This window comes from Sceloporus occidentalis, unplaced genomic scaffold (assembly GCF_023333645.1).
Source record: "Sceloporus occidentalis isolate IW3139 unplaced genomic scaffold, rSceOcc1.0.p SCAF_51, whole genome shotgun sequence".
NCBI classification, from domain to species: Eukaryota; Metazoa; Chordata; class Lepidosauria; order Squamata; family Phrynosomatidae; genus Sceloporus; species Sceloporus occidentalis.
In genome coordinates this window covers 2,678,686-2,705,512 of record NW_028317031.1, presented here as the reverse complement: position 1 = coordinate 2,705,512, position 26,827 = coordinate 2,678,686, and the positions used below count along the sequence as shown (strand labels likewise).

Sequence of the window (26,827 nt, the reverse complement as noted above, 5' to 3'; positions counted from 1 at the left end):
TTATTATAGTTCAGCCATACTGAAAGGTAGATCCATATCTGGGACACCAGGCAAATGCCCAGTGGGCTGCTTCCCATATGGCTTTATACACACTCATCTGCCCCTCCAGCAGCAGATTTGGTGCAGAACTGTGTGGACACTAGCCTTGGGCCACAGTGATTGTGCCCACTGGCCTTAAGGTGCTGGAGCTGCCTCATTATCCCCAGGCGGGCACTCTTGAAAAAAATCAAGGGCCTGAGAAGTGTTTTATTGATGTTTAAAATAATGTTTGTTAGGGAAACCAGAATATCCCAAGGTTTGAATACTTGGAGAAAATACCACCGAGAGGGACAAAAGAACTCAACTGGTTCTCTGTCAATCACTAACCCATGTTCTTCCTTCTGCAAAACATGTGTTTGTACTGAATTTTGAGAATCAGAACTGCCTCAAAACAGGCAACCCATTGAGGCATGTGGCATATATGGTTTCCAGTCCCTGGAGAAACAGTTCTTCTCGGCTATAATCCAAAATGGGCATTCAGCATTGTTGTGGACATTCCAGAATGGCTGCTATCTGGCACCATCTACAGTTGACCTAAAAATGTTCCTAAACGATGCTCTGTAAGGAGATAGGAAAATGATTTAAACCAACAGGTGTATTTTCTTTTAATTTTGAGTTGGGCGTGCTTCAGAAACATATAATTATCCACATTGTATCAACTTCTAGATCAAATCTATATTTAAGGCTTAGATCATGACTATATTTGTGACAAGTAAGCAAAGAGCCAGAGGTTCGATATAGTATAAAGAAATATATCATTTCTATCTATATTCTATGAAATATCATTAGTTAACAAAATACAGTAAAAAGACTAGCATCCTACAAAGTAATAAAATGCACAGAGATACACAAAAGGGAGTGAGATAAATCTCCGATGGTCGTCAGGCATCCAGGGTGCCAACATTTTACTTATTCTAATCTTTAAATTTATTATATACTTAGACTATTCTATTTTAGCAAAAGTGACCATAACTAACCACAGTTTATCATGACACCACTAAAAGTAGAGGCTTTTCTGTCACAGCGACCTTATTTTTTTGGTCTTTTATCACAGGGTGTATGAGTTGCATTTTGACACAAACCAAATTGATGTTTTAATGCAGCATCAAACTACCTCTTTTTCAAGGAATGCTGCTGGGTATTATAGAAGAAAATTCTCCTAGGTTTTCTTGAAAGGATGATGAATTGTTGGCAAATGCAATATCTGCATAAAGGAACATAATGTATAACAAACATACACAATCTGCGATTCTCATCTAGAATAGAGAAAGCAAGCTGTAGAGGGTTGAAATTTCTGGGGCTTAGTAGATGATCAACAGTTGAAGACTTGGCTCCTGAGTATGGCTTACAAATGCTGATCTCTGCAGGACACTCCGTGGCTGCAACATGTAGTTTTATGGTTGAGAATGTTACAACTTCCTAACAGAGCTGCTAAGACTGCTGTGGAGGCCAGTACATCTCTGTAATGCAGTTAAGGGAAGCGATGTCATGCATGACATCACCAGGAAGTGCACTTGTGCACATGACACTGATCAGTTACTTCTGCTTCCTGGAAACAGCAAATGCGGTTTTATGTTTAAGTCTGAGCTTTAACATTCTAAAGTTTACGCCATCCAGAGTTTTGGTTTTGGCTTAAGTTTCTCAAATTCAGCTACCTCTAAAAACATTGTTTATGAAGACCAATGTTCCTTTACTGAATTTTGTTTCTACCTTTTATTTAATATAGTCTTATGTATAGTCTAATATTTAATGTTATTCATTCATGTTGCTTCTTATTTGACACAACTGAACAGAACAATAATTAAATTAGATACTATTAGACTATCGTGATGTTTCTTTGATAAATAATCACACTCTGTCTGCAACGTTTTTTAGCAATATAAGAAGGATCTGATTTTAACTTATAAACTTTTAAAAGGAGTAATTTTCTCTTCTAGCATAGACCTTTGAAGCTCCAGAGCTGGAACCTCATGGCACGAACACTATGATAGTCCAACCTTAGGCCTGGCAGGCTCTGCAGAATATAGAAGAAGAACGGCATTTTGACCTCTTAATAGATAATTGTTTTGTTAATCACCACATTGTGTGGCGGAATGTTCAGCATTGCTAATGTCACAGGACATTAATGTGCTGCTCAGGTCCATGTACATATAGTGAACATCAGACATTAGCACGTGGTGTAGCTGCCTACGTACATTAACAGAAAAGTAGAAAACCTAGAGACCAACTTAAAAAAACTGTAAAACAGCTTATTCTTTGAACATGCTGAAGCCGTTTGCGTATCTTTTGAATTATATGTTCAACACAGATTTCTTGCAGAAGAAAGACTTTTCTACCAAGACAAATAGATACAGAATAAAGAAACAAGCTATCCCCAGCCATCACAATTTATACTTTGGTTACATTTTCACAACAGCGCAGCAAACCTGATTTACACATCAGTAATTGATTATTCTCAAGGAAACAAAAAGTGCCTACAGTTCCTGTCCATAAAAAAAACCATTTACGCTGGGATGCATTAGATGTGTCCGCACTGCATTTCTTTTAAAGGCACAGTAAATTTAAGGCAGCATTGATCGCTATTTATTAATAGTGGCTCGTTACGCAGCTTTACATAGTAGCCTGATCTCCACTAGAAAAGCAAGGGGCCATTGGTTTGTTAAATTATCAGTGTGCACATTTGTCTCCAGTAGTACACAGTTACGGCACAACTCCTGTTTGGTATAATGTCACCAGGTTTAAAAATAATTCAGAAATGTGGGTTATCGTTTACACTGTTGTTAATAGTGTCAGCAATGGATATTTCTTTTACGTTTTATAATTTGTGTAAATTACATATTTTTCTCTTTCTATGCCATCTAACCTACAATTAATGATTTTACTACATGTTAAATAAACATAAAATCACATAAATAAAAGTGACTAAAAAAGAGAATAAACCCGAACAGTCATAATGTATCTACATAACATATATATATATATATATAATTAGCACTTTCTATTGCCGAGAAGTGTCTACGCAAAAAAGCAAACAGCTACTAAATTTATTTTCCTAAGAGTAAATATTTGATTTATGACCTCAAGTGTGCTTCGATGGTTAGCAGAACAGCAAGACTAGACAGTGGCATTAGATCAACACATTAGTACACACGTCCTCTCGTTTTTTGTTTTTTTTCCACCTTAAGGTCCACTGTTTATTTATTTTAGTAATTTAAACTGCCAAACTCATAAGGATCCGAAGGGAAAATAGCTGTTTAAAAAGAACATGAAAGGGTAAGGCATTAACAGGGCTAATTAAATAATGTTTCGTAATGCTAAATAAGATTACACTTACACTTAATAAGCGTATTTCTGATTTTAAAATCAGTGCTGAATGGGAAAAATCAAAGATTACTCAAATAGAAAAATATCTTAAACTGATAGAAAAAGGGAAATAAAAATCAATAAAATAGGGCAATAAAAAAGGCTAGACAGGGAGGGAGGGGGATAGATGTGGCGTATTGGTGGGCAGGATTATGATGTAAGAACTAAATTACTAGATGAGGAAAACACTGAAATGGTTCAACATTTTTTTTGTTGTTCACTTTGGGCTGCCAAAATTTGAAGTGAAGAGTGGTGAGCTAAGGAATGAAAGAGAGAGAGAGAGAGAGAGGGAAGGGGGTGGAGAAAAAGACAGGGAGAAAGAGTCAGAGTCAGGGAAGAGACTATACAAGCCCGTGATCTTGATGTGGAGCGATAAAACTTGTTATGAATGGATTAATAGCACTTGCAGCAGAAGAAGCTGTTTCGGAGGACAATGTGCCAACATAGGTAATCTAAGTCCCTGCAACACTAGGTAGGAAGCATGCTGTTGCTTTTATGAATGAGGTGCTGTGCATACACATGTAGCTGACTGACTGTGTCTGTGAACTGGCGACCCTGCATCTATCTTCTGTGTCTTTATTTTCCAGCTCACCACTTTATACAATTGTTTTCGCTCTTCCCTGGCTTATGTTTTTTATCCATCTAATCCCCATATTTCCTCTCCTATATTTTTCACTACCTGTTTTCTTTCTCTGTATTCTATTTTTATTTTGACTTGAAAACTACCTAGTAAATTTGAAATCCAAGCGCTGAGGTCCTGAATTGACCCTGGACAAGTCACTTTAAAGCTGTGTCTAACAAACACCAATAATACTGTGTGCTAAAATTCCAAAATAAACATGACTTGTAGTATAAATTAATTTTACTACTGATGAGTTTAGAATTATATTGTATTGCTAAACAGTTATTGTTTGCAGATAATTTATGTTGAATTTTTTATAGTTCAGTTCACCTATGTTTATTTTTTATTTTTTTTGCAAAATGTATCATTGTATTTCATTAAAATATACTTAAAAAAAAATAGAATTTCTGCCTTTTCCAGAAACATGTAATTCTTCTGTATTTTTTTTTTTTAAGGAAAGCGAATTATATAGTACAGTATGTACAGACCTGAATCACAGCTTAGAGTGGGGGGTCTGTTCAGGGGGTAAAGAGATTTTGTTTTAAACATTTCTAACTGTGTGATGTCCTTGACAGGGCAGGCAGGTGTGAAAACAGACATGTTCTCTGAGATTTCAAAAGCATGCAGCAAAAACAAGGTCAGGATGAACACACAGTAAATATGCTCGCTCTCTCTTTTTTTTTTGCCTTTTGCAGATAAAGGCAAGAGGGCAACATTTCTTCTTGTATTAAGGAATGCCTACCTGAATAAGGACCTGCAAGCAGAGAGGGGGTTTCACAGCAGGCAAGGAGGAGCTAGAAACAGAAAAGGGGGGAAAGAGATGAAAGAACCAGAGGAGATTGAAAGCATGAATAGGAGAAGGGGGGCAAAAAAGGGAGCCAAGAAGGGGGGTAAGAGAGGGGGTCATAGATAAAAGATGAGGGATGAGGCTGGTGAAGGGACAAAGAAGGAAAATAAAAAAAGGTTTGGAAGAGATAAACTAGAAGTTACAGGTAGGTCACTGGACAGATGGAACTTGTGTGCAACATGATGCCCTTGCTGTTGAGTCATTTTCCAAATAAATAGAGGCAATAGTGGTTATTCATGGGGAGCTTGTCTGTACTCAGATACATTGTAGTCCTCTTACTGAGAAAATGTTAGGAGTTGCGAGATACCTGACATTAAGAAGATCTGTTTCGAGAAACATACACCCACAGGTATGTAGACAAGCATTCCAGAAAAAAAAGAACTGTAGATAAGTTGTAGTAAGACGGATGGACATAAATAGATTGGTGATATTGTATAGAGAAGTGTGTGCTGCTTATTTTGATAAACAATACTATTATGTAATAATGTAGGTAACTCGGAGAAGACACAAATAATAAATAAGGTATGGAAGATGCTTCAGGAAGCTCCGGTTGATAAAATAATGCACATAAACATAGATTCAGAATTTGATGGTAAAAGAAGCTTTTTTTTTGTAACCTGCCTGCACCTTGTCTAAAACGCAAACTTACATTCTGATCATATTATGCTTACCCCAAGTAATCAAGAACGTGGCTATCGCATTGCAAACGGCAGAGATATAAAGATAAGATGCCATAGGTCAAATATTATACAATATTGCGTCATGGTATACCTGGGTGAAACATTCATTCTTATGTTATGTGGTATGATAATTTCCCAAAGCACATGTTTGACTAATATATTATTTTAGTCAATAATTTGAAGGAGTATATAAAAGTATTTGGATAGAAAAAAAAAACCAGAGAATTTACAAGCAAAGCTGAGAATATATTGAGAAAAGTGTGAGGCAAAATATACAGTAATTAAGAAACTAACAAATTAGATGACAATTGTAAGATCACGATGCTAAGAAAATACACTCCAACCTCTGATACTTCCCGTAAATTGGCCAGGATTTTGTTGTGTTAATAGTTGTTTAACTTAACGGGTGCCAAAGTAAATTTTGCAAAGTATTTCCATATAGGCATCAGTGTATGGGTTTGTTAGCAATGCTGTAACATTGGTGGAGTGGGATATTAATGACTGACCAACGAAACACACATTTTTCTAAATGAAGAAGCTCATAAATGACCTCAGATACTGAACAACCTCTTGGGGACTATTGATGATCCTATTCCAACTGTGGATTTCCATCCACGCACTATGTTAGTTCTTTATTCATTTATGTCACTCCATTCCTTATAATGCAGTGGGCTACAGCCATATCGTTATGGGTCTAGGAACCCATGGGGGGATGGGATGGCACAATGCCTCCTTGATTACTCAGGGGGTTTGGACACAGTAGCAGCATTCCCAGCTGAAGTACTGATTGTATCATAAGATAACAGAATGGGGTAAGCTTTAAACACCCCAGAATGCTTTGGATTTCCTTACTCCTTTCCTGTTGGCTACAAATACCAATTTGTCAATTAGTCAGAGAGATGCCAATTTGTTCCAATGCCAATGATTAAATTTTGCAGTGGTAACCAATATATCTGGAAAAGTACACCAAGTCTGAACCTATACTAAATAACATGAAATACAAAGTAATGTGAATGAAATGTGCAGGAACCACTGGAACAGAGAGTCCAGGGCATTATTACAATCTGATTGCTTGTACGTTCTGTAACGATAACAACAGTGACAAATACAGCATTTTAGTGAGTTTATTTTCCATTTATATGTGTTGCTCCTTTCTCCACACTCGAGACCAGACATCCTGTTTTTATATTTCTTGTAGGGTTTTGAAGATTCTCAGATCCAAGTGAAAAAGGAAGAAGAAGGAGGGACTGAACAACATTTACCTTCCACCTTATCCCAAAATTTAACCACACCAATGACCACTCAAGGAACTAAAAGAAGAAGATAAATTACAACTTAATCCAGAAACTCCAGTACCCATTCCAATTCCAGATTGTCATAAAAAAACTAATATGGAACCTGAGCTCATATAACGTTATCTATATATAGAATCATTAAGAAAGAGTTGGGCTTTGTTATGCCAGCATGCAACCTCTAAGATGACGATGCTGTCTTTCTCCAGTCAATGTTTGCATCTACAACTATACTTTACAATGGCGATTTGCTACACTTCATGTTTGCTTCCCTGCTGGTTCACTCCAATTCCCTATTGACTTTAGGTTTACACTACTTGCTTTGTTTTATTACTGTCACCTGTATATACAACACATAGTACTTATCTTTTTTTGTACTTTGCTTCCACTTTAGTGTAATTCCACTTTCAGTGCTTAAGTATCAATGCCCCTTCAGCACACTCCCCGCAGCATAACTATTCCTACAAGTTTTGTCCTGTACGGCTTGTTTCACTGGTTTATAGACCATTCCCAGTGTTCCCGTCAACTTACAGTTTCTTCCCATATATCCATTTGTTGCTTGTTCTCTGGGATTTCTTCCCGTTATTATTGAACTCCGGAGCCAGCAGCCTTAAAGTGCAACTTCTAGTTACAGTAGGAATGGGGAGGTGAAACTATTAAGGAGAGAAAAGCTGGAAGAGACTATGTGAAGCCTGTAAGGTGGAAAATATGGCAGCAGAAAGCATGTGGTAAACATACGATACACATGTGTTAGTTTAACATCTGGCCGAGAACATATGTTAGGAATCCATCGGGGGCTGTAACATCACACATCCAAAATTCTGGACTTTTTTTTTTAGCCCGTGGCTCCTGCAATACGCAGGGAGACGGATGGTCAGAGTATTTGTTAGCATAGACCGAGAAGAAAAGGCTACACTAGGAGCTACTATGTAGCTAGAGCAAATTACAGAGAAGGAGCTAGTAGGGCTATCAGATCTGATAAAGGAAGAAAAAACAATTGAAAGGAAAATAATTCTTGAGAGAGTTGGAGGCAGTGGGCAAAGTCTATGAGACAAAGAACGAAGGGAAGAAACAAGACTTCAAGAGACATTATAACTAAAATCCATAGCCCTGAAACATGAAGGAAAAGGATATATATTTTGTATATAAAAAGAGATGAAATATTTAGTACATTAAGTAAAAATAAGGCTGCTATCAAACAGCCTTATATGATCACACAGCCAGCTTCAAAGTAACATCAGACATTGCTACATTGATCAGCTGGAGTGCCTATTTTCTGGTTTAATCATAGGCGACTTAGATTAGTAAAGCCAAGATGGAATGCTTGTGGATACCTCTTTTGACCATTTTCTTTCTGTCGTGTCGGGGCAGACCCCAAAGAGAAGATTCTGCCTTCCAGCGGAAGCAGGAACTGATATTAAAGGCCGAACAGTTGAGGGCACTTTCTCTGCAAGAACCTTGTTGGCTGGGTAGAGATCGCAGGCCTAAAGTTAATCCTCAAAACCATCCCCTTGGGGCCTACCCTATAAAGCATCAATGGCACAGGTACAAAACCACACAAAAGGAATTGGACTGCCAGGCCCATGGATCGGAGACCTGTGGTGTGGACAATCAAAAAAAGGAGAAGAACAAACACAGGAAGAGCTTAGGTGTCATATCCCAATTGAATGGTAGAGCTGCTTGGGATGCTAGGCACAGTTCTAAAAACCATATCTTATTTAACAAACACATGCCTAAAAATTCTAACAAATACAAGAGAAGTGCTAAGAAAACATCAGAAATATATAACCCAACAGCAAAGAAAGGACGATACCCTCGAGATGCTGATTTTAATGTTTCAGGAAGGATATTACCTAATTTCTCTTTACCTGCGTTAAAACACCAGAAGTTGTCCAGTTATGGCTCCATCTATTTTTCCGGGGTCCGAAGTCAATTGGTGTTAAATCCAGACGGAGAGCTGCGAATCCCCCGTGAAAGGTTCACTCTGGAGCTGTGGGTGAAGCCTGATGGAGGACAAAATGATCCGGCAGTCATAGCAAGTAAGAACCCAGACGTTCCCCATGTTTACGTTAATTTCTATGTCTCGACAGTTTGGTTGCCATCTGTTAGTTGTAAGCTTAGAACTGATAGTTCCAGTAACAACTCAATGTTTTCATCATCGTATGGTTGTTAATGTGTGTCACCAATTATTCATCCTTTCTCTAAGAATTCATGAAAGACACGGATTGTGTTGACAGTGCCTGTGGGGTGTATTCCCTAAAACAGATGTTTTTAAGTAAGTAGCATATTATGAAGGGTCAACGGTAGACCTCCAAGAAGGGCCGAGCTGGCCTTGCATAATGCATAGGACAACTTCACTAGGGTAATAAATAGTTAAAATAAGCTGAAAGGTTCAAGTCAAATTAAACGCCGCATCTAGTGAATGCACCCCTATTCAGTAGGATTGTAGACACCCAGGTCATGTTTGGCTGTCCGTATAAGCCACTAGGAGTTGAAGTAAACTTCAAAGGATTTCTTGTATGGTAGGTCCCCATTCTGCAAGACAAGCCCATAGCTTCTAGTATACATCACAAAATGAAGGGGGGGTACCTGGCTTTTAATGATACCACTGGAGTAATTAATGTAAGTTGTTTTTTGTAACGTTCAGAGAGACAGCTATAAACTGTCTCCATATGCCCTACTTTTTTGAGAATTAACAAATCTACAAATGGAGACATATAAAATAAATTATACAGAGTATGCCCCACATACAGTACAGCTTGCTGTGGACACAAATAAGCAATGTTTTGAACACATGCAGCTCCCACCATGTTGAAAATTTTGGGTGCCTACAGCGACAAATATGTGTTTCTTGCACACACAAATTTATCCATATTAATCCAGATTATGGAGTACCTCGTTTCTGCCTAAACACAAACGAGCACCAGCACAAGGAGCTAACCACAATCTCCTATTGTACCTACAAACTGTGACAATGAAGGGGGTATGCAGTCAATTTTCAGTAATTTAGAAAATAACTGTTCTCCCGGCACTAACAAGAATTCTTATATGTATTTTACCGTGTCCAGCTGAGCATCTCTTACACAGAGGCTACCCTAAAGGAGCATGATCTAGGCTGGACAGCGGTATCAACCTAGGTGGGGTAGTTAGAGTGAAGCAAGTCTACAAATGGATGCAGAAAATGTAAGGGAAGAGGAGGGACTAAGTAGGGGTTGGGATTAAAAGGACTAGAAAGATGTACAGACTAATGAAACATTGAAGCTTTTTTCTCCCCTTCCTCAATACTCTGCTTCCACAAACACTGCCACTGTCTGCATTCTGCTTCACATGCCTGCCACCTATGGCTTCCATCGAATTACTATTTTACTATAGCATAGCCCCCAAGTGTCCCTGCTTGGTACCTATCCCCCCCCCCAATGTCCCTCTTCTAGGATTCAGATCTCAGAATGTTTACTAGGTTTGAGTGTGTTCCATGGTTCTAAAGCCCTAAAAGACACAATAATGCGTATTGAAACAAAAACTAATGTATTTATTAATATATTCTATAATATAAGTAAGAAATTATATATTTTCAAACACAGAGATCCATGTATTTGCTTTAAAATGACTATTTCTTTATCCTGAATTTAATTGTGAAACACTGCAGAGCTGCCTGGTTTCCTCCTTTACATAAGCTTGCCTAGCAAGCAAGACAGGGATATACTCGACCAATCTGTATCTCTTTCTCTGGTGTTAGGCTGCAACATCAATAAGCGAATTTGAATATTTAGATCGTGCAGCTCTGACAAAGTCCGCATGCATGTGTGTGTGCATGTTGTGTGTCTGTGTGCATCCCCAGTGCCTGCACAACACAGATAAATTCATTCCTCCCAAGTGTCCCATGTCATTTATCAGCCACTGGCCTTAAAGTGGCCAATTTTAATCCCCAGTGCGTTTGTGCCTTCATTTCTAGGATCTCTGAATGTTTGCTGAGTGTATCAGTATGCTACATCCCTAAAAGTCACAATATAGAGTTAAATATATTTGTAAATTAAATGGTGTGAATAAAAATAAAAACATGCTCTGTGGTTCAAAGCACAACAATAAAATCTTAACTACTAATGAACGCTAGCTTTAATTTTTGTGCATCCGCCTTTAATTTAGACTAAAGTGCATAGTGGTACTTTGTTGTGCCATGGAAATGCAGGAACATGTATAGTCAAGGTGAAAATTGTATTGGTTAACTCCTTTAAAGACAACCAATGTATTTTCTTTAGGAAAAAATAATGAATGAAAGACACTTTAATTTTGCAACATACCTAAAGAAAATACCTGAGTTGTCCTTCCTTGAAACAACAAAAGACTGTTAAGTGTGTAAATACCTGATATTCACAAGGGATGATCACTGTGTGGAGGTAGATACTTTAAAAATGGTCATATCACTTGGTTGCTATGGTGATAGGCAGGGGCATAACTAGAAATCACAGGGCCCCAGTGCAAAAAATTGCCCTGGGGCCCCCAACCTCACAAAGTCCCATGTCCCACAGTACCACCTCTGTCCCCAAACAGCTTGTGAGTACCTCATTTGCCCCCAAACAGCTTGTAAGTACCACATCTGCCTCAAGCAGCTTATCAGTGCCACCAAACAGCCTGCCTGGGCCATCTTTGCTCCAGCTTGTCAGTGCCCCCAAACAGCTTGACTGTACCATCATTGCCCCTTCTTTACCCAACTATGGTACCACACACACTGGTACCACACACACTTACTCATTCTTACTAACATACATGTACACACTCATTCTAACACCACTCACTCTAACACACACTCCATTTCACACCACTTGCACATACACATCCATGCTCACACACACATTTACACATTCACATCCATGCTCACAAACACTTAAACATAGATATACATATGCTCACATACACTTTACCATAAACACACATGCTTTCATACACTTATGCATGGACATCCATGCTCTCATACACTTATGCATGGACATTTATGCTGACATACATTCATACATGCACATTCATGCTCACATACATACAAACATACATACACCCCTCCCACACCTCCTTTCTTCTACTTGATTTCACCGCAGGGTCATGTCACATGACGTAGCGTAATGTGATCTTACTACTTTCCTGTCTCTCCGTGCCGGTTTAAAATTGTTAGAAAGGGCCCTTGCGACATGGACCTTAACTGCCAAAGAGGAAACTGAAAATAGTCCTTTTGGGTATAGAGGATCAGAGGTCACTTGTTAGTTATGATCCTATCCCAACTACATACACACAGGAGAGTGATTTAAAATGGTGTAAATTCTGCCAAAAACCCCAGAACTTTTTGTTGAGCTGAGTAAAACTTCAATCCAACAGAATTAGAAATAGCACTTACTTGAAAATGCAGTCTTGCAGCAGCCCTCCTCATACATGGTCTGACTATTCTTGTCACTGGTTGCTTGAACCAGTCAAACAGTGGCAGAAAAGTGCTCTCATTGAAATCAAAGGAGGCACGTTACACGCATACGCACTGGGGTCTGAACAGACACCAACCCCCTCGGTGTCCCTGAGACTGTGCTGGACCTGACTAGAGGCAAGTATATCATCCCAACTCATCTCCTGCAAGGCATTGAGCTGGAGAGTGTGGAAGGGACCAACGCATATGGGTGATTCTGCAAAATCCATCTTTACAATGGCAAACCAGACAACATGAAAATTCAAAGGCTATAAAATACATATGATGGCTGGAGTGTTTCTTAACGCTACTGGCCTGTTTTCTCCTTGTCCAGCTTGTGCTGCAAACTCACATTTTTGCATGGAAAGTTCTGCGTTTGATTTCACTGGGATCACTTTCCAACCCGCAAGCACTCACAGTTTAGTGAATAGACTCCATCGTCTATTGAGTAAATAAGTAGGTAGATTGAGGGTCCCTAAGCATCATCATTGATTCTACATTAAATTTGATCCTAGTTTTGTCATATAATTTTTTTTTTGCTTTAGTGGGTCAGGGAGTGTACAAGGATATTTGACTTTAAGAGCAGCCAAAAAAATTGTTTTAAGCATACACATACGTGCCTTAATGAACTTAATGGTCAGCTCCTGGGAAACAGCCTGCTGCAAAAATTCTAATTACACTTGTTTACTTGTACCTATCGACTGATTTGATCTGTTGGGCTTTCTCCGGTATACCACGGTGAATATATCAGGCCCTTACTGATTGAACCTTTATGACATTCATTTGAAACCTTTACTGGGCACCTCCCATCTAATGTGAAATACCTGTCAATTTGTGTAATTCTTTTGAAGATGTTAAGGTTACAAGTAAAAGACTATAGTTAGTGGTGTGTTCTAGGGTGTCGGGTCTAGGGGCAGATGCAGCACACAGTCATTTTCACCTGGTGATGTGCATCTTAAAAGTGTAGTGCCGAGATATGACATCGTAGGCCAGCGCTCAGCTGTAATGGCGCGGGAAGGGGACGGCTGGTGGTGCTGCCCTGGGATAGACCTACAGGATAAGGTTAATACTTTTTTTACTTCACATAAGTGGCAAAAAAGTGGCAATGCTAGCATCTAATCCAGAATTTATTTCCCTTATCTTTACCACAGCTTTACTAAGGCTGCTTTAACCAGGTCCCAACAATGAGCAACTTAACAAAAGGAATGGATAGACATAATTGGGAGGAAAAACGGGAAAGTATAGGAATTAGGGAGACGGACACATTCACTTCAATCCAATAGATTTGAAATGTCAATGAATGAAGTAAAGACATCTTTGCTGTATAGTTGTAATAATCTCTACACCCAATGATCTGTAGTTCTATATAGAGGACAAAGCGGTTCTAAATCTCTTTTTTTCACTATCATTGCTAATCAACTTACAAGTTAGTTTACAATCATGCTGCTTGTTCCTCATCTTACCATTCATGTTCTTTTCAATTTGCCTTGCTCTCCTTGACAATCAATTTTTCATTTTCTAGCTTAGTTAATCTGATTGCCGTTTGAAGATTTTCTTTGCGTCTGTGAAGTCTTTAAATCAAGCCATTTAAATGGACCATTTGCTTTATACATTTTAAACACCCTTGTCTTACCTTTCTGCTGCTTTCTGTTAATAAAACACAGATGACAAAGTGGAATTACTTTCACTCATCTGGATACAACCTTAGATTTCTTTTTAACAGCTGATATTTAAAAGGTCCAAATCAAGTAGGGGACATATTTTGCCCATCGGGTTGCAGCTCTTATGTTGCAGTTTTGTTCTTGATTTATTTATTTTCTAGTTTGTAGCAGCATAGATCGATAAGTACTGATTATGTACTGTAGATATGATTGTTTATATTAAGTCTGTAAATATATGGTGTCATATCCACCAATCATTCTCAGAAAGGATAGATACCAAGCGAGGCAGATGAGGACTGACCCTCCTAGGTACAGACACATGGGAGGTATTGTTAAAAGTCATTCTAAACTTATGGACAGTAATAGAAGGTATTATATCACATCATTTATATAGACTTATCCTGTAAAAATATTCTCAGTGTGTTAAAGTTAGTTTTCTAAAACTAGATGGTTGAGTGAGACAGGGTTTTAAACCAGAACTTCCATACTCCAAAACAACTGCAAAGATGCACCAAGCTCCTTTATCCTGTGATATGAGCAACTGAGCCTTCCAAACAACCCTAGACATTTCTCTAATTAAGAATATTTTGTTGATCTGACATGGTTTTTTCATCTACATAACAAAAAAAAACAACAGACTTGCTATGGTCCCTGTTCGCTAAATGCTTTCGGACTTTGTAGTCTGATCCCATTAATCCAATTAGTTTCACGGTCATTTAAATCTCCTATAATTAAAATCTGACACAATTATTTTTTTTTCCACACAGTGTTTTTGGAAGTATGATGGAGCAATCACAGCTGTGGTCAGGAACAGACCTATTTACCTTTGGTATTGTTCTAGGACTGACCCAGGGCAGCGCTCCCAGCCTCCACTATCCTCAGTACAGAGCACCGCAATATGACGCGTTGGCTCTGCACGGTCCTCCATATTGTAAATGCGTTGGTTGGGGAGAGCAGATATCTCTCCTGTGAACCTCCCATTGAGTAACAGCTCTCTGCAGGGCCTGATTACCCAAGAGGGTGATCAGCCCCTGGCTTTTGCGGCAGGGGGACTGCTAACACCCTGGACCTGCCAGCCTTGGCCAGAATATGTGACCCCGCTGGTTGCCTCAGTTACTGGGGCTCCAAGGTGTCTTGCATCCACTTCAGCCATAGGCCACCCCTGGATTGGCGGTTAGCAGAAGAGCTGCAGGGCCTTGAAGGACCACCCTCGCAGGTGAGTCGGCCCTGCATAAGTTTACGTATTGGCCCCTAATGTTTAAATCAGAGCAGCCGAGGGAGCATCCCTTGGTGGACCTCTATGCTCCAAACTATCATACCTCCTAATTTTCTGTGCTTCGCTTTCCATCCCTTATGTCCCTCTTTCACAAGCTCAGAATGTTTGCTGTCTATAAGTAAATCATAGTGTTCCACGGCCCTAAAAGTCACATTATTCTATATGTCTTACTTATTTACATAAATATCTATAGATCCCACATATCGTATTTGAAATGCAGGGGCATGAAATTCAGAGTTAACTCAGGTCAACCCAGATTTTAGTGAAAAAGATACTCAACTGATTGCACACGTCTGTAAGTATTTACATATTTGGTATTAATGTGTGGTATTCACTTCTGCCAAGATTTTGGTTTATTGTGATAACCTAGTATTAGACACTATTGTGTAAATGTTCATTTCATTTGCAATTTATTAAAAAAATGATTAAAAAAACACATTGCTTAACAAAAAAAATGTGTGTCTGGATTATGTAGGTAAGAAAAACATGTTGACCATTTTTGTTGTACTAAGGATTTTCTACTTTAACAAAAGCATATACTGTTACAATATTATTACGAGGTTTTGGGAGGAAGATTTACTCTCCAAGACTTGGATGTCCATTTTGAATGAGCAATTTAAAAAATATTTCAGCTTTTACAATTTTCGGTTATTTGGTGCTCATATATTTATGTGCATCGGTACATCTTGGTATTATTTTATTGTGCATTTTTACTGTGCTGGCCCACTTAGACAAAATATTAACTCTACTTTGTAGGATGTTTAGCAGATAATCCTTGACAAATCTTATTTCTTCTAGAAGTTTCACTACATGGAACCACAGACATTTTTAAGAATGCTTTTATTTTCTATAGCGACAATCTATAAGTGCCCTTTATGTCAAATAATGACAACTAAGAATTTCCCAAAGTTTTACTACGTTAAAACTGCTTGAAGAATAACTTTGGGCAATCAACAGGACTGGGAATGATATATAACTGCATTTAGTTATAAAGGTTTTAAATTCAGCAGAGTAAGTGGAACAGCACCTTTAATTTTCTTTCTTTTTCATTTTTCTTTATTTTATGTAGGGTTTATTTGCATAAATGTGAATTTTTTAATCCATACTTTTTTTTTTTAAGGGTCCAAAATGAAAAGGTTTAACAGGACACCATTAGAAGTGGTAGATGCTAATACAGTGAGGGAATTTAAAAATGCATGGGAAAGGCATGTGGCTCCTGAATCTTATATGAGGCCAAGGACTAATTAAGGTCTAAATCTCTACATTAGGAAAAATGGCCCACATGGTTATTATATACCCTACAATTCTATGTTTCTATGGACCCCATATTTAACACATGTAATAAAATAATTATATTGTAATTATTTAACATGTGTAATACAAATAATTATGTTGTAATTATTTAACACATTTAATAAAATGATGATATTGTAAATATTTAACATGTGCAATAAAAATAATTATGTTGTAATTATTTAACACATTTAATAAAATTATGATATTGTAAATATTTAACATATGTAATAAACATATTTAAAAGTATTAAAAGTTGTGTTTATGGCCACAAAAGTATTTTAAAAATACATTACAATGAAAACTTCATCAGGAATTTCTATTGCCCTTGTGCAGATGCCTCCTTTTCATTCTCTGAGGAGCCACATATACTGCCCACTGTGATTATATGGTAGTAGCAGGCTTAATTGTAATATGTTTTCTCACTTAACCCAGGTCAGATATTGAGCCACCTGTTCACAATCAGGGATATGCAGAAATCATGACCTGTGTGCAATTACTGAGACATCAAGTATAATGACAGCTGAGATACATATCAGGGTTAACAAATATCACCTATGTACTTTCTTTGGCAGACATGGGCCAAGCTTAAGATCATTCACCTTGGCCCCCTTTAATTCTTTTATGACCCTAATGGGAAGTGGTCACACATATACTCCACCCACAGCTCTATGCCCGTGTCTTCATAACAATCAGGCAAATCTTTCAAATGAATAGCCTGATTGCATCGTCAACAATCATGATCATAGCCCTATGGATTAGTACAGAGCCTAGCTAGTCTCTGCTATATAAGTTATACGGTACAATGCAGGGCATGTGACATCATTACCTACTTTACCAAAACCCCTTCCCAATATCTAAGAGGTTTTTTCCTGACACAAACATCAAACTTGGTTCTCACAAGTTTTACTGAGAATTGATGAACAGATGTGGAACAGAGATGAGTGGGGACAGGAATGTACCTTTCTCATTAGGGAGGAGTAAAGGTTAAGATTTATTTATTAACCTCATGCCCACTTTTATATTTTTATATGTTATTGTTAGTTTCTTGTTAACAGAGAAATAGCATACTAATATGCAGCATGTAAGACAGCTTCTTTTAGCAGCAGAAGTCTTTTGTGCATTCTTTTCCACAGTAAGTGTTGTTCCAAGTGTAACTATACAAAAAATGTATTAACTGGAGCATCTTAAATAAGGGGAAAGGGACATAGCACGTTTCCCAACATTTAACATAAATAATGAGTGTAATACTGGTATTTTTGGAAATAATAATAATTTTGAGGAAGCCAAGATCTGAAAGTGACATAATTAGCATGTCTAAGACCCATTCGACACATCATGTCTGCGCATTTTTCCTGATATAGAGACTCGGACCTTGAATCTGTCCTTGGCTTAGATTCAGGATAGCATTATGCCTATCCCATGTATGTTTAAATTACGTTACCATATATATTAACATCTACCACTTCTGATTGGAGGCTATTCTATTTATCTATCACCTTCTCATTCCATTCTTACAAAGGCTGCCTGAACCAACAAACAACAACCAGCAACTTAACAACAGGGGAGAGATAACATAATATGAAGGAATAATGTAGATCGTGACAACACAAAATTCAGTTGCATGCTCCTATGGTATACATAGTTTTTTGGTTTTTTTTATTTCTATTTGTTAATAGTAAGATTAAAACATATTTGAGGCTTCACGCATGAAGCCTATCCTCTCTGTTAACTGCATTTATCATACCATTCAACCAGCTTTTATATTCACTCAGCTATGCAAAATTACAGCGATAACCTCCTGCCACGGTTGATAATGGCATATGATTAATTGTCGATCTATAAGTTGCCAGGTTTGTGCTGTTTAATGGAATATACAGATTCTTTGAAACTCATTTTGCCCTTCCTGACACTTTTGTAACAATTGAATGGTACTGGTTATTTCAATTAACCCTTGCCAGTTAGCAGTACTCAATTTCTGCCACTAGAGGGGATTATTGTTTCAAGAAACACAGTTATTATATAGAGCTATTGAAAGGACATAAGAAAGAAACGCGCTTTGCAGCAGTAATGCGAATAAAAGCAGAGCATTTGAATGAGTCTGTTGCTTTGCTTTGACCTTTTTTCTTAATAGTCATGATTATATATGCTTACCATGAAGTCATGTTTCCTTGGATGTCAACAAAATTTAGTGTTCTATAATCTGTGGAAAACAGCCTTTGTATATATTTTAGGGCCTTATGGTCTTCGGTATCCTACATCCCGCTGGATATTCTTCATTGGGGGTTTTTTAAATGCTTAAATTATACTTTCTTGTGCACATTTGCACTTAAATTGTTGAGTCTTTTAATCACATAAATATTATAGGAGCTTATTATTATTGTCTTTTAATCATATAGAGCGCCAACAATCTACGCAGTGCTTAATACAATACATACCGTATATTCAAGGGGTATGACAGACCGATACATTAGGTGGAGAGAGCCCGGCTCGCAAGCTTACAATCTTATGTATAAGATATGTATAAATATATATATATATACCATATTTTTCCATGTACATACAAAATGTAGTACTCTATATTCCTAGAATAAGGAATGTTATTACATATAATTAATTACTTTAAATAAGTTCTGTATGGAATGAATACGATAAGGTATTTACTGAGAGCCGAGTAAAATATTATTAAGGTAAATGACTAGTTTTTGAATTTCTGGCAGCTTCAATGAATCTCATTTACAAAGTAATACTAACGTGACACTGAAGGAATTGTCACATCTGAGATAAAACCATACCTAGAACTGGTTATTACCAGTAGTTTTATTATTACCATTTTAATGTTATTGTAAAATAATTTTGATTCTCTGAAATAATGTCTGTTAATGTATTTAATGCAAATTTCTCTGCTTTTCCTATGATCCATAACAAATCAAAATTTCAGCAAATACCCACGAATACCAAAAAACAATCCAAGGCATAACTATTAGATATTCTATTACACTATATGACCACATATCACTTAGCCGGCCACTTTGTCAAAGTACCCCAAGTATGGTGAGTCCTATGCACCTACGTAGTGGCAAGCTAAGTAATACATGGCCACATAGTGTGACGGAATTCCCAATGTTTATGACTCAGATTGGTGTTTTTTGAATGGTATTTGGTCAGTATATGGAGTGTTTGCTTTGTTTTGTGTACTTATTGGTCATTATTAATCTAGCAGCAACTCAGAATGTTGTATAAAACACCATCTAGAATTCTGCATATTGTAGGAAACAATATTCTGCTCGGAGGCTGCCAGGCTGAATGAATTAAATTGTGGTGCTAAACTAAAAAACTTATTTTATTTTTAGATCTTACAGTCTAACTGAGGGTTCGTTATTGCTCGATAGGGTCTTGTTCCTTAGTTCTTAGTCGAAGAAGTTTCTTTCATCTGAAGATGTCTTTGATGCAAGTAGATGTGACACAAGAGATGACCCAGAGGATAGTTCTCATACTCGGAAGTGTGTCTCCATTCCCCTAAGTAACTGGATAGAGTTACAGTGGACCATTACCTTGTCAACCCGGATTAGACATCATTCCAGACTTTCCAGAGTTTAATTTCTTCCTTTTTTATTCATAATTGCACATTGGTACATAGATATTTCATAGGTGCACAGAAAATGAAAACCATTTTGTGTTATGCCCCCCTGTGTGGGTTGTTGAATTTAAAAAGTAATTAGTAAATCATATACCTTCTAGATGATTAAGGAGGACATATATTATTTTATTCTGTTCTAATTGGAACCCATTGGTTGAGATGTTATAATAAGTATTGGTGACATGATCTTCTGTATTCCATAAACAATCCCACCAGTGGAATTCTTCCTCACGTACGTTTCTGCTCTTATTACTTTTTCTAAAGCTTTCCTGAAATCTGGGATTTATGAAAAACTCCAGGTCCCGCTTTCAATTGTTAATAATTTGAAATAATCCATCCGTGTGTTGTAGACGCTTATTTTGAGAAAGGCAGAAAGCCTTTCACCTTGGGAGATGCCGTGATAAAGTACCACGCGTGTATCGCTTGCTACAGTCAATATGCCACGACATTTTCATCACCACACACAGATATGTGCTTTCATGGTTGAACTGAGTCTTCATAGAGCTTTAGTTCAGGAAAGATTGTGTTTCTAAAGGCCATAACTTAAAGTTAGGGTGTCTAGCTCAAAGGATTTAGAGGGTCTCTAGCACAATCAGTGGATTTAACTTTGCGTAAGCTTAGGGACATAATAACACTAGCTCAATTAGTTAAGATTGTAAGCAGGGCCGGCCCAAGACTTAATGCCGCCTGGGGCGAAGTTTAAAATGCCGCCCCCCCCTGCCGATGCCGGGGGGGGCGGAATTTTAAACTTCGCCGACGCCATTATCTACCCTCCCCCTTTGTACTTACCGTTAAACAGTCCAGCAGCGAGTCTCCCTGCTCTGCCACGGTGCCGGCATTACAAGCCGGCACCGAGACCGAGCTAGAGGGCTCGCAGAGGAAAGAGATGGGAGCCGAGCGGGTAAGCGAAAACCACTCGGCGCCCCTCTCTCTCCTCCGCCTCAAAAAAAGCGCAAGGCCCCTTTAAAAGTGCCGCCTGTTACAATAGCGATGTAACATTGTTATAAATCTCTTGAACACATGCTCATTCCTCTCCACTTCATTCTCTGATAAGGGACCCCAAACAACTGCTTAATCTTCTTATGTGAATGCAGCCCCTATATGTTCCTTGTCTTAATGCATTTACAAACAAGCAAACAAGCAAAGATCTACCATGCTCCAATGACTTTATGTACATGCGTTTCACATTTACGTCATTTCTTTCTCGAAGCAAAGATTTTTCTATATTTTTTTAAACACATCTGTTAACTGCTGATTTCAAGAGTGATCTTGATGTTGAGAGAAACACAACACCTGAAGCTTTTTTTTTCTCCCCATTGCATCTTCAGTGTTCTTCTAATTCTTTAAAGACATTAAGTAGTGTTTCTGCTTGTTAGACAGATCTTTGAGTTTTCCAGTCTGGTGTTTGGCGGTGACATAATATGTTAGTTTGAGCATGACTGTACTTAAAAGTCAAAAATTTCCTTTACAACACATTTAGGTCAATGACTTTATTCTCTATGGCAGCGACGGCATAAAGTTCAAACCTTATTAAATCAACAAGGGTCACACAATAGAGCAAAAATCACTGGTGTTCCATGGCCTAATCAAGAAAAAAAGGGTACTGAAGCGTCGTTAGAAATGGACATATGAGTGTACTGGGTGTTTAAGTTCATACTTGTTCGTAAGTCAGGGTATTAGCCTTCAACACAAATGTGTATATTGATAAGTGAAACCACATTTGCAATTTTCTTATAATATTTTTAAAATTGCCTTTGTTTGGGGTTTTGGCTTGAGTAGCACTACTATAAAAGTATGTTAACAGCAATTGTAGCGCTGTCAACTGAGATATTAAAGGTTTTGTTTGACCTGGCAAGGGGTCTGTACTTTTTTTTTTACAACAGCTGGTATGCCTTTCTTTTTTACCTCTTAGTCCTTTACATAGGATGACAACGTTGGCAACTTTTTGCTAAGACACATTTATTTTTGACAAATTCCTGGCCAGCACATGTATAGGGCTACCTTACAGTATATGGTTTCTAGAACTGTGTGACTTTATACATCAACATACTGCAGGGAGCAGCACTTTATAAGTACTTGTAAGCAGCTTGTGACATATATATATCTATATATATTCAGGTTTAGACTGACAAGGCCCAGGCCTAGAGTGGCAGGTCCAGGTTTGCCGCATAACATTATTATTATTATTATTTTTTTTTTATTTATATAGCGCCAACAGTTTACGCATCGCTTAATACAATACATAAATTCAAGGCATATGACAAGACAAGAATTGACAGACTAAGACAAACCGATACATTCGGTGGAGAGCCCGGCTTGCAAGCTTACATTATGCGTGAACTCCCTGTTGAGTGATAAAGCCCCTACTCAATGAGCTGGTTGAAAGGGAGATACTGATCTCCCCCAACCCACGAATACTATGGAGGGATTTGCCGAGTCGGCACAGTGCTCCATCGTTTCGTTCCACACCGCACTTCCTTTAAAATGAGAGCATCGAGATATGATATCCCGATGCCCAGTAGAAAGGACAGGGGCATGAAGGGGGTGGCATGCAGCATAGATGGGCCTAAGATAAATACGCTACTGTATATATATATATATATATACATGTCCTAACAACCATAAAACCTATCTAGTCATATGGGTTGTTTGTTTCATTTCATATAGCGTTCTGTATTACAAAGACTAAGCTTTAAACGCTTTAGGATAAATTGCCTGACCAGCAGCTAATAATTACAGGTGATTGTAAGGTAGATGCGGCGCTGTAATACTCAAAGGCATTGTTCCCTCTAAGCTGTGCGCTTGTGCGCGCGCACATAGCTTTTTAATAGAGCGCACACGTCCAAAAATTGTGCGCACAACAGTTTTTCCCCAAAAAAGAAAAAAATTATAATTTTTTTTAATCTTTATGCGGCGCGGATATTGTGCATATTAAGCATATTCCATGTTTGTTAGCAGTATGACACGTTATTCTTTTTCTGATATAATGTTTATTTTATTTAATAAAATGGAAAATATATGTTTCAGAGATGGAAACGTTTGTTTATTTTAAATGAGATAGTACCATAGTCAATTCGATTTGGAGATCTCTTTCTTCCTATATGTCGCTTCCTCCTTTTTTCTTACTTTAATATTTCTGCTAAATGATTTGTAAAATTGCATTTGTTTGTATAACTAAAGATTCTAAGAATGCCGTAAATTTGCCTAAATTGCATTAAAAAAGGCAGTATGGAACTGCAAAGCTGGGTGGAAAATGCATAAAAACGTTCCAATTTCATGCTGTTTGGACATGCAAAGAAAAGGTTTATTAAAATCAGCAGAATGGAATTGCTTTTTTTTCTCTTGCTCTGGCAATGCATGTTTTAATAGTTTGTTGATTAGGTCCTTATGAGCGTTTTGATGCTATGAAATGTGGAAGCGGACTGCAAGTGCCTGATAATTGACAGAGAGGCAGTGTTATTATCTGCTTAATGTCTAACATGAAAATATGGTTTACTGAAAGTGGAGAAGTCTTCCTTCCTGTAGTTACTGGGTGGTCTATCTTCCCATATTTTCCAGGTTGATAACAAGGCTATACTGTATGCCCTTAACTAAAAAATAAAAGGTTGTTGATATTTTGTGATGCTTGCATCAGTTTAAGTAAAGCAAGCTTTCCTACCCCATTGTTTACAACTCACATATTGAGTGCCAGAAGTTGGTCATTCTCTATATAAGCAACCGGTAAAATATTAAACCAGGTGGTTAGCTGACGTGCTAGCGCCACTTTAAAATCAGTACTGAAAGCATTTGGTAGGAATACCTAGAGAGCTCAGTATCTTTTAGGGAATGGTAGGATGCTGAAGGATGTTTGTAGTCCACAATGACATTGTCCACAAATATTGCATTAGCTTTAATGAAGACCATTTCTCTACTGATATGTGGAAGAGCCAATATTTTTGGATGTGTCAGCTTAAGCTTTATTGTGTGTTTTCGTGGACAATCTTTTGGATCATTTTTTTTTTCATCATCAGTCATGTAAGCTTTGTTATGCAATAAACTTATCCTTTTTTTTTCCCTTCAATACTAGGCATGTTTGACAATTGCTCTCATACAGTTAGTGACCGTGGTTGGTCTCTCGGGATACGTCCTTCTGTGTTTGGTGCAAAGAGAGAGGCACACTTCTATTTCTCACTTAGGACTGACCGTTCTCCCAATGCTACCATCTTGATGTCACCACATCGATACAAGCCAAATATTTGGACCCATTTAGCCGCTAGTTATGATGGGCATAAGGTTCTATTTTACATAAATGGGATTCAGGTTTCGAAAGCTCAAGGTCAATGGGGTTCACTCCATAGCCCTTACATTTCCTTATGCAGGACCCTCATGCTCGGGGGAGATAACTCAGAAGCTGGCCATTGCTTTCGTGGTCATATCTTCTCTGTACGACTGTGGCCAGAACCTAGAACTCAAAATCACTTGAGGGAAGAAGCCCTACGGAGATCGACAGATGGCTACTCAGAAACGTCGTTATTCATGAACTGTCTTTCCACGCTGCTAGGTAATCTCTGGATTCCTTTTAAAGAAGGTGGAACTACAGAGGTTGTACCAGAGCTTGTGCCCGAAATTTCCTTGACCTCTCCTCTTTTGCTTCCTCCTTGTGGAAGAACCTCTTGTGATTTGCCTGATGTGACTAATACTTACAGCCGGTCTGAGGGAAAATGGAAAAAAGAGGTACATTATCGTGTGGTCAACCTATGTGAGGATGATGGTTCCAGGCCACTGGTCAGTGACGAGCAAATCATGAGGCAGCATCAGGCCTTAATTGAGGCCTATAACCCTCATGGCATCCACTGGCAACTTAACATACAGCGGATACATAACTCCACACTAAGGACTCGAGTAGTTCTCCCAGGGTGTGAACCAGGAAGGGTGGGCAATGAGCATTGTGACCCTGAGTGTCGACATCCACTTACTGGTTATGATGGAGGAGACTGTGGTTACTTCAGGCCTTGCAACCCACGGAAAAAAGGAGATGGAATATGCCACCTGGAATGTAATACAGCAAGGGATGATTATGATGATGGAGATTGTTGCCCACCTCAAGAATCTGGTAGGAGCTCAAAGACCTGTTTTGATCCAGATGCAAAAGGAAGGTAAGAACCTATATTCTGTGCGCTTTTATCGTAATTATTGCAAAAACCTAATAAGCTTGTACATTTTCATTGGGAATGAAGTCACGCAAAGATTTTGAGATATTAGTGAAATGGCTAAATTATAAGGGGTAGATTGCAGGAGTTCTAAGTCATGTTATGGCAATATGAGAAGTTTCTGCTTACTGAACCATTCCATAGTTATTATGATGATAAGACTACATACTCTGAAATGTCTTTTTATATATAGCCTGCAACGTGTTCATTATATTTTGTGGATTTTTACAGGGTTAGGAGTTACTTCATGTGTAAATTCCATTTATTCAAGCACACCTCTCCAGGGCAGCCCTTAATTAGCTACACAGGTGCCCCAAGATTCCCTTAAACTATCTAAATATTTAGACAAAAATACTTTTCGGTCATGGCATACAGACATACCCAGGACTTTTAAGGCTCTGGCTGCCAGGAGCCCTCCCGTTGTGGGTTGAACCTCATTAAATGTAAGTATTTGACCAAGCAATAACCTGGAATAGACAACAATAAAAAAAGCTGATTGCTGACAAACCAACCACAAAGTAAAAGTCATCTCCAGAATTAGCTGAGGTGTTCCAGGATGGATGAATATGGTTATAAAGTATTTTCCTAATGCATCCTGCAGAGAGAGGGTCCATCAATTCATTATTAGCAGAACTAGATGGAGGATAACAAGCAAGTGCGAGTGGTTCAGGAGTGAAGATCACAATACCATCATTTCAAGATCTCCAGCACGATCGGGTGGGAATGATGACACCCAGGTGCTTGCTTTGGGTCCAGTTGGAAACAAAAGCTCTCTCTTCAACAGAGGGGCACACTGGAGATACCAAAGCTGTTTTTCACTTCAGCATTGGGGTCCAGAACCTGATAATAAATATTTTTTGTTTCTTTGAAGGAACATTTCTGATTATTAAAATACTGTTGCAAACCTATTAATATTCTTTCAACAGTAAAACCTTTTTTTCTCAATGTTTAAATCCCCCTATCTCCGTTTTGAAACATTATCGTGTTTAGATTATGGTTGTTTTTTGAAAAAAAAATAGAACAGTATTATAATACTAGCTCAAGCGACAAAATGACCTAAAAGTCTGCTTAGGTTATCACTACTTAAACAGTCTTCCATAAGTCTTTAGAAGTTAGTGATAGCATCATCTTCACAGGGAAACTGTAGAGTCTGGTAAGATCTCAGTGTTACCTTATTCAGATATAACAATGAATATTATTGTTTCCATTGACAATTTACCACAACATTAACATATGTTTAGATATACTAGTACAGAAGGAGAAAAGTGAACTTCTCGTGCAAGCTTACAATTTTAAATTTAAATTTTACTATATCCCAATATCTAAAAAATGAATCCTTCTTTAGCCAGTCATCCAGTCCTACTGTAGTCCATCACCGTGCTTTTGTGCAACACCTTAATACTACAACGTAGTGCATTGTTCATTAAAACATGCCCTGGGTGATGGGATTCTGTGCCTATGGACCTCCTTGCAGGCTTTTCC

The 26,827-nt window shown here is 38.0% G+C and overlaps 1 protein-coding gene across 1 annotated transcript in view; it reads left to right on the top strand.

The window, feature by feature from the left end:
- The first annotated feature begins 8,158 nt into the window (after positions 1-8,158).
- The window catches only part of LOC149288428 (pappalysin-2-like), a 63,233-nt gene continuing 44,564 nt past the window's right edge, over positions 8,159-26,827 (top strand). Inside the window, exons 1-2 of the mRNA XM_089491635.1 lie at positions 8,159-8,882; positions 24,223-25,291. Of these exons, the coding sequence (XP_089347761.1) occupies positions 8,159-8,882; positions 24,223-25,291 (1,793 nt within the window). The remainder of the gene's footprint in view (positions 8,883-24,222; positions 25,292-26,827) is intronic.